This window comes from Drosophila mojavensis, unplaced genomic scaffold (genome assembly GCF_018153725.1).
Source record: "Drosophila mojavensis isolate 15081-1352.22 unplaced genomic scaffold, ASM1815372v1 contig_49, whole genome shotgun sequence".
Lineage (NCBI taxonomy): Eukaryota > Metazoa > Arthropoda > Insecta > Diptera > Drosophilidae > Drosophila > Drosophila mojavensis.
Window position 1 is genome coordinate 1 of NW_025318872.1, and position 9,554 is coordinate 9,554.

The 9,554-nt window shown below is 40.2% G+C and overlaps 1 protein-coding gene across 1 annotated transcript; it reads left to right on the plus strand.

Moving 5' to 3' along the window:
- Positions 1 to 2,717: 2,717 nt before the first annotated feature.
- Positions 2,718 to 3,686, plus strand: LOC122757347. The gene has a single exon (XM_044009248.1). The coding sequence runs from the start codon at positions 2,718 to 2,720 to the stop codon at positions 3,684 to 3,686; it is 969 nt and encodes a 322-aa protein (XP_043865183.1).
- The last annotated feature ends 5,868 nt before the right edge of the window (positions 3,687 to 9,554 follow it).

Here is a 9,554-nt window from a genome sequence, read left to right on the forward strand (position 1 = left end):
CAATGTTGCCATGGATGGCAGCAGCATTTGCCTCACTCTTCAAGCTCATGCATCTGAATATACAACTAGCATAACGGCTATGGTAGCTACAAATATAACTGGCAGGCAGCCCAGTTCTAATGTGAATACGAGCAATTGGAGCATACCGCAAAATATAGTGCTGGCAGATCCAGCTTTCCATAGGCCGCAACGAGTAGATCTGCTTATCGGAGCTAGCCTGTTTTATGATTTGCTCTGTGTGGGACAAATCAAGTTGATGCCTGGACTTCCATTGTTACAGAAGACTCGTCTTGGTTGGGTTGTATCAGGTGGCGAGGCTCGCAACCACAACTCCGTGCTAATAGCTTCAAAGACGCCTTTGGATCCGATTACAGACTCCTGTGCTGATATCAAGTTGGACAGTCTCGTTCGTCGCTTTTTGGGAAGTTGAGCGCTGCAGCGATTCCATTGTAAAGTTCAGCAAGGGGAAGACTCAGACTGCGAAGCGCATTTTGCGAGGCATTACAATCCGATTGGCTAGTGGCCAATATACAGTACGCCTGCCTGTTAAGCTTAGTTGTGAGCTTCTTGGAGATTCTTATGAGCAAGCGCGACATCGGTTTCTCAATTTGGAGAAGAAATTGAGTCGTTTGCCGCATATAAAGTCTCAATACTCAGCATTTCTGAAAGAGTATCTTGAACTTGGTCACATGTCACGCGTTCCTCTAAATTCATTCCATCTATGCAGATATTTTTCTTCCTCATCACTGCGTTCCTGAAGGATGATAGCACAACTACCAAGCTTCGCGTCGTCTTTGATGGATCTGCATCTACAACAACTGGGCATTCGTTGAATGACATTCTAATGTCAGGTCCCGTCATTCAGCCAAAATTAGTCGACATATTATTGCGCTTCCGATCTTATCCAGTTGCACTCACCGGCGATATTTGCAAAATGTATCGTTGCGTGAAAGTACCTGAGCCGGACAGCTATCTACAATGCATTTTATGGAGGAATTCGCCAGATGATGAGTTGGAAGTTTTCAGGCTTGATACGGTAACATATGGAACAAAACCAGCGTCATTTTTGTCTGTGCGCGCCATGCATCAGCTTGCCGTAGATGAAAGGAACGCATTCCCAGTCGGGTCCGACGTACTGCTTCGCGATTTCTATGTTGATGATTTGATTAGTGGAGGAAATTCAGTCGAAGAAGCAAGACTTGTTATGCAAGAGACAGCTGGAATCTTGGCATGTGGGAAGTTTAAATTGAGGAAGTGGTGTTCAAGCCATCCCATGGTACTGGACGGCGTAACAGACTGCGACAAGGAATCGCTCATTAGGTTCAACGATGGCAGCGACATTACAAAGACACTTGGCCTTGCATGGGATCCGGCATCTGATCAACTTCTTTTCTCATATCTAGCTCTGAATTCAGCCTCTAAGCCCTCCAGGCGCTCTGTTCTCTCGTCTATTGCTAGGTTTTATGATCCCCTCGGCCTGGTCGGCCCAGTAATAACGAAAGCTAAAATCTTCTTGCAACAACTCTGGAGGCATAAACTTGATTGGGATGAGAGTCTCCCGTCTGCATGTCACACTGCATGGCTAGACATTTGCAGCAACTTTGGCAATGGTCTTAGTAGTGCATTTCCCAGGCTATCATTAATACCAGGATCGAAGGTTGAGGTCCATGGATTCTGCGATGCCAGCATCGAGGCATACGGAGCTTGCATTTATATTGTATCCAGAGGTCAGCATACCATCAGCAGGTTGCTTTGCTCTAAGTCTCGAGTTGCGCCTCTAAAAACGCTCACGGTTCCCAAGCTGGAACTATGCGGGGGCAGAGTTGCTTGCGCGTCTAATGAATGAAGTGGCTCGCTTAGGCATTTTCGCAGGCGAGTTTCATTGTTGGTCTGACTCTACTGTTGCGCTTTCTTGGATCAATGACGAGCCCGGACGATTTAACGTTTTTGTTTCAAATCGCATCGCCACGATACAAGATCTCACATCAGCAATGGAATGGCACTATATACCTACAACACTGAATCCCGCGGATATATTATCTCGGGGTGCATTGCCCTCGGATTTAAATGCATCATTACATTGGTTCAACGGTCCAGGTTTCCTCTGTAAGCCCAGATCTCAGTGGCCAGTCTCAGCACTTCCAGAAAGAACTTCAATTGAGCGTCGAAGAACTGTGCTTCTTGTAAAGGACGCAGTCCATGATGTCTCTATGGACTGCAAGTTTGTGAATTCTTTCGGCCGCTTGCAGCGTACGTTTGCATACGTATCAAAGTTTATTAAAAAAAGTCATGGTCCAGGAATAACCCTAGCAGACATCCGGAACGGCACTCATATACTGTTAAGAATGATTCAACGAACACATCTCTCAGACGACATAAATGCTCTTCGAAATAAAGGAATGGTTCCGTCATCCAGCAGTCTAGCCTCGCTGTCACCGTTCCTTGATGAGATTGGGCTGCTACGTGTCGATGGTCGTCTCAAAAACTCAACTTTAAATTTCGATAGTCGCCATCCAATTATTTTGCCCAAAGTTCATCCAGTAACTAGAGCCATCATAATGCATTTCCATCAGCGAAACTTGCACGCTGGTCCCCGAGCAGTGCTAGCGTTGGTTCGTTCCCAATATTGGCCAATTGGAGGTAGAAAAACTGTAGCCAGTGTAATTCAGAGATGCGTAATTTGCTTTCGTGCAAGGCCCCGACTCGTTGAACACATAATGGCAGATCTACCCAAGGATCGAGTCGACGGCTATCGGGTCTTTGGAGTGACTGGAGTCGACTTTTGCGGACCCTTCTTTTACAAGCCTGAGTCACGAAACAAGGCGCCTGTGAAATGCTACGTTTGTGTGTTTATTTGTTTTGCTACGAAGGCTATTTGGTTGGAGTTAGTCAAGGATTTAACTACCGCGGCATTTTTGCATGCACTTCAACGTTTCATATGCACCAGAGGAAAGCCAAGTCAAATCTGGTCGGATAACGCCACAAACTTTCTTGGTGCCCGCAATCAGCTTCAGGAGTTGAAGCGTCTATTTCTGTCAGACACCCACCAGAAGGCTGTGAAGGATTTCTGTTTGGCAGACTCAATCGAATGGCATTTCATCCCTCCACGATCACCTCACTTTGGTGGCTTGTGGGAGGCTGCAGTGAAGACAGCGAAGCATCATTTTTACCGATGTGTTGGGTCCTCCGTCCTAACTTACGATGAGCTTCGCACACTGGTTTGCAACATCGCTGCTGTCGTTAATTCACGCCCTTTAGTTTCGATTTCAGAGCACCCATCAGACATAGACGTGTTGACTCCTGCGCATTTCATCAACGGTGGCCCTCCTTCGTCCTTCAGTGAGCCAAACCTGACAGGGCTCAATTTTAATCGTTTGGATGCTTGGCAGCGCGTAAGCTATCTCCAGCAGGTGTTCTGGACTCGTTGGCGGGACGAATATCTCAACTTGTTACAACAGCGAGCGAAATGGAGAACTTCCAAACCTGGCTTGGCTGTTGGCAACATAGTTCTTGTGAAGGATGAGAATCTACCTTCACTTAAGTGGCCACTAGCCAGAATAATCGAACTTATCCCTGGAAGTGATGGCGTTGCACGGGTAGCCCTACTAAAAACTGAAGCTGGCGAGATAAGAAGAGCTACAAATAAGCTGTGCTTGCTGCCCCTTAAGGATTCTGTTGAAGACTAAGTCTTCAACGGGGGGAGGATGTTGGGCTCAGCAATCATCGCTTCATTGTAATTAAGAGCGGCAGTTCATAGAGTATGTTATCATGTAAGAGAATTTGTAACGGAGATCACGCTCTCCCTTTTGCGTTGTCTCTTTCACCCACGCACCGGCTCAGCTTAATCCGCCGGCTCGCGTACATTGTAGTTAGTATGCAATTAACTCTTGTTTAGAGCAGATGCAGTGTTAGATTGACTATTACAAACATAGTAGCGGACAGCACGACAGACTAGTCGCTTGCTCGCGTCTATCACATAAACTCTGTAAACTCTAATAATCGCTAATAAACTAATCACTAAGTAAATTCAATCGTTTAATAATTTAAAGCTATTCGAAAAATCTCGATAGCTCAACACACATGTTAGTTCGGTTTGTTTTCGTACAAATTTAAAACTAACGCAAGCCAAGATGTAGCGAGTGGGGTAAACAGATTTGCATTGTGCGGGAAAAGCAATTGCAAAACCATTTCTAGTATCTGGCTGCTGGCTGTTGGCTGTTGGCTGCTGGGCGAGCAGCGTTGTAGCCATTTGCAGCAGATTCTCGACCACTTAACTGAAGTACTTCTATCCAATTTCGGTTATGCTGCAGTCAGCAGCCAAGGCGAGTTGGTTTTTTGCTGCATGAAACTATAGGTACAAGTGGGTGCTCGAAGAACTTCTTCTGCCACATACAATTCGTTTTTTCCCCGTTTTGTTTCTTTTTTTTTTCAGTATTTTCTGTTATTTTGTCGAGGGGAAACAGTTGCTGGCGTCTGTGGCTTGGTCTTCAATTTACATGTTCATAAAGTGTAAATTGGAAATTTGAGCTTTTGTAAGTTGCGCTGCGGAATTATTAATGAATTGAGAATCAGCAACAAACTTTGCCATCATAACATGGGCGAGGAAGGTTGTTGCTAAAGCGAGTGCAGAAAAAGCCTAACAAGCAAATGCACAGCGTAAAGTGAAGTAGAAGAAAGAGCAGCAGTTGGCATTGGCGCAGTTGCAATGCGGAAGCTGAAAATATATTTACATAACCACAAAAGAAAGAAGAAATACAAGTAGCTGGGAACAACATTAACTGAAAACCAACAACAGCAGCAGCAGCCGCAGTAGCAGCAGCAGTAGAAATGGCAGCAGCCAGCACTGCAAATGGGAATGACAACGAAAGCACAACAATAAATAGCATTATGCTAATCCAGGCCAAACAAAATGGCGAAAGCAAAGAAAAGACCAAACCTACCGCACAGGGGCCCCGCCCACCAAAAGACTCTGCCGCGTCCTTGTTGCGGGCAGCATTAGCTGCGCGTTGGCTGCCAGGCAGCAGCTGCCATTTGCCACCACGGCCAACAGGAATAATAATTATGAAGGAAAACACGAGCAAGCGAGAGTGAGAGAGCCAGAGAGTGAGAGGTAGAGAAAGATGGACGGCAAAGCAAACTGCCAACAACTACAACCACAACGACAACAAATGATGCCAAATAAAAATAAATAAAGCCTCAACTAACTAACTATTATTTACTAAAAATAAGTCACAACAAAAAATAAATGAATAAATAACACAACAAAAAACAAAACAAAGAAAAAAAAAAGAATACAAAATAAAAGAAATTTAAGCGAACAAAGCGCAAAGTTTGCTCAACGCTGAGTGCTGGGTTAGTTAGAGAGCGGAGTGAGTGACTTAGGGATGCTTCAGTTGGGCTCGGGGCAAGGACTGCTGCAGAGCGAACGTGACATGGCATAAGAAATATGTAAATCCCCGAACGTTAGTCAGGTTTAAATCTTAAGCCAACGCTTGGTTGCCACTGTACGCAAATCGAGAGTTGAAAAGTATTGCAGATAAATGAGCCAACTAAATAAATATCAGTTCATTCATTATGTTTTACTCTTTTTTGTTTCAGGGTTTACTTAAGGATAAGAATAAACGCAAATTGGCAGAGTACAAAAAAATAGTTTACTTAAAAACCAGAAACATAGCCTGGGTATAATTAGCCATTTAAGACTTGGTCTTTTGTTAAGGCAGTTAAGTTGAAGGCAGGAGACTTATTTTCCGGATCTTTGCTAGATTTTTATTGAATTTTTATGCTAATCGAAAATATTTTAAAATACTTGAGTTATGGTAATATTTGTACCTAAATATTTAAAATAATAATCAAATATATAATTTATTTTTTATTTTTTTATTATTATATTATTTTTTTATTACTATTATGTGATACTTATTTTTGTTTTTTCTTTAATACAAGATTCAAATTTAATATTATCTCTTAAAATTGTTATTTAAATGACTTTTTTAACGTGCTAATAGTTTTCATAAATATTTAAAAAAAATGAACAAAACATTTTAATGTATTAATATTTTTTTCATTATTTATTAATATTTTTTTTTCATTATTTATTTATTTATTTATTTTTTTTTTTTAATTTTAATATAATAATTTAATTGAATATTATAAATTATTTGCATCAAAATTATTTGATAATGTGTCTAATATAAATACAATTTAAAGTATTTATAAAAATTCGGAAAATATAGTATTGCTAAAAATATAGTTATTTTAAATATAAAAAATTTTACATTATACTCTTCTTAAAAATATGCTGGCTTTTGATTAATTTAACAATTTTTTAATTTATCCACTTCTTAAGTGTTATCAAATTCATGTCTTTCCAATTTTTAATTTCTTATTCCTTATGAAAATTGTGTGAAGTTAAATGTCTTGTCTTAGCATATGTCTGCGATACGTTCGCACATCGTCGTATGTTTTGGGTGCTTGTCAGACAACGCCCTAGCCACGTTTGCAGTGCTGCTGCTCGCCCCCGCCCTATGCCCCTTGCATATTTAGTACGTGTTATGCCTCATCCAGAGAGCTTAACGCTTAGTCCAAAGTGGCATTTTGATTCCATGATTTATGGGTTGCTGAGAGAGCGAGAGAGAAACCCTCGCAGCAGTGGCGCACAGCCTCGACCCCGGCTTTTGTTTGGCTCTTTTGCATTTGATAATCCTTTAAATTTGCGTATGGTCGTCTCCGGACCCTAAGCGTGACAACTGACGGACATTTGACTTTGTTTAGCCGGCATTAAAAAACTCATAAATTATGTGCCACACACACACACACATACGCGCACACCCGAAAATTGTAATTATGCTGAAACAATTTAAAGTCGTCCGTTTGAAGAAATAAAAACTATGGAAATGAGTTTCTTTTATTTTTTTGCCTATCAGAATTTAAAGTGGTTGAATGAAAAGTTTTTGTTTTTTATGAGAATCGAGAAACTTTCCACTTAATATTTGTTCATAAAATCATCTTAAGAAGCTAAGATGATCCATTCTACGGAATGGTTTACTTTTTTTACTGCTTGATGTATTGATTACACGTTTTGTTCCTATTTTATCATAAATTGTGAAGAGTTTTCTTTTAAATTCTAAAGTTCTTTTTGACATCATCTACTTAATATGCAAACTCTTGGAGCTCCAGTCATTGACACAAGACACAATGGCAAAGCCCACGCCTTTTTTAAAATATTCATTTAACCTTTTGTATTCTTTTTTTCCTCTTCCTCTTCTTCTTTTATTTACACAACTGCTGTGAGTATCATTTAACAAAAGTTGACAGTTACAAAGCACATGCCGATGCCAACGATCAATCAATGAAGGTCTGAGCCTTATCAGCGAACACGTTACCATTTAGACAAGACTGTCAACTGTGCCAAGTTATTAATGAGTGACTAAGGATGGTTTAGCTCAGGTTTTGGCTTATTTTAATGCAAAGCAGCACATGAAATATCAGACAGATTTCAAAGCCAGAATGTGCAAATAAATACACAAATTAGTTACCACTTAACCTGCATACTAACATGTGGAAAGTGAAACACTTAAAAATGCCACACGCGTTCTGATTCCTTTACGAGCCACTATAAATCAGCGGGAAATGGATACTTAGACATGCACGAGTACACACACACATACAAAGAGAGCTTCAGCTTCCACTATAATACATCAATCAAGCCATCAATTAAATGGAACCCAATCATATTTCAAATCTGGATGAGCAGTAGAAGAAGGCAAGCAATGCAGACGAGACGCTCTGCACTCTCAACGACTTCAAGAGCCACAAAAACTGAACAAACAAACTAAACGAGCCGCATAAAAGTAACCAAAGAGCAAACAATTTGTGTGGGTCATGGACAGGGAGAATTTTTGTGACTTTGACTGGGACAACACTCGCAAGACGTGGCCTAAGTGTTGTGTGTGTGTGTGTGTGTGTGACTGAGTGTGGGGTAGTTAGGTTACGTTGTCACATCATAAATGTCACGGACACATTTTGTGCGTTTTAATGCGACCGTAAAAATGTTTTGAAGAGCGTAAACAACAAACAAAATGAAACGAGATCGCAATACATACACCTCCCTAAATGTGGAGCATCATAATTTTTGTATTTTTCTATTTTGAGCTGGGTCAATGCATCCCGAAACGAAGCCAAAAGATGCTATATACGAAAGAGAGAGAGAGAGAGGCGGGTGGGACAATCGCAGCGTCACGCTGACCATAAAATGACGCATGAGACATGTGGCACGCAAAAAAAAAAAAAAAAAAAAAAATCCATATATATAGAAAAAAAATTAAATAGAAAAAGTGAAGTGAAGAGCGGTGGCACATGAAGGTGTGGACTGAGGACGAGGTGTGTGTGTGTGCCACCGGGTGGCGCAGCAGAAGTCACAGCCACAGTCAACGGCACAGAAAGGTCATAAATCACTTAATCACATAATTAGAATGTATAAAAATTGATTTACGAGATTTTCAATGGCCAAAGTTATTGTTGTTGCTATTGTTTTTGTTGTTGTTGTTGTTAGCAATGTCGCGTGTTTACGATTATTTACTTACCTCCGCGCGCGACTGCGACTGGGCCAGGCGGCGGGGCATGGACACATGTCTGTGATTGCATAATAGCAGTGGAAATATTCGGAATGGGCTTGGATAATCCATGCAAATAATGCAAATTATATAGAGGGGCGTGTGTGAGTGTGCGAGTGTGTGTGTGAGGATATTGAAATGGGCGTTAAAACAAGGGACTGTGGAAATTTATGCATGTATATCGACATTTGTAATTTAATTAACGAAGCTGAGCACAAATAGCATAAATATTAAAGTCACAAATTCTTAAATTAAAATTCAATGGAATTTGAAATAGTTTAAATATTTTGCTTTCCAATATATTTAGCAAGTATATATTATTAATTACACATATTGAATATTTCAAAGGAATATTTAACTGCATAATGGTTTCCTCTGTTTCACAAATTTTCATTACCTACATTTTTAATTGATTAGTAAGTGCAAGAGCTGTGCATTATTTATTCTTTTTTTTTTTTTTTTTTTAAAGGAGTTTTCAGCCCTAAGAAATTTTGTCAACAAGACTTCAAGGTGAAATCTAATTTTAAATATGAACCCACACTCACAGCTATAATAATTCGATTAGAAGAAAAGTGAACAAGATTCCTCTAGGTGGGACTGCTCCACTGGGAGTTACCTTAACCTATACCTTTGCCTATAGCTGCTTTTCCAATTATTCTTCTTCTTTCTGGACCACGCCTCCCTTCGCCTGTTACACATTATTTTAAGAAACTCAAATATATAAATTTAGTACTATATAGTTTATCACATACTAATGAGTATTAGAAAAGCAAATTTCATTAAGTTTCATTAAGTCTGCGGCCTAATCCCATATGAACTTCACAATAAAAGAATATCCACTTAATGAAATTAAGTGAAACACCAAATTACAATTCTTACAGAGCTGTCAATTGTTTCGTGCGTTCGTTTCTCCAATTTGGTAGCACACTGAATTTGATTATA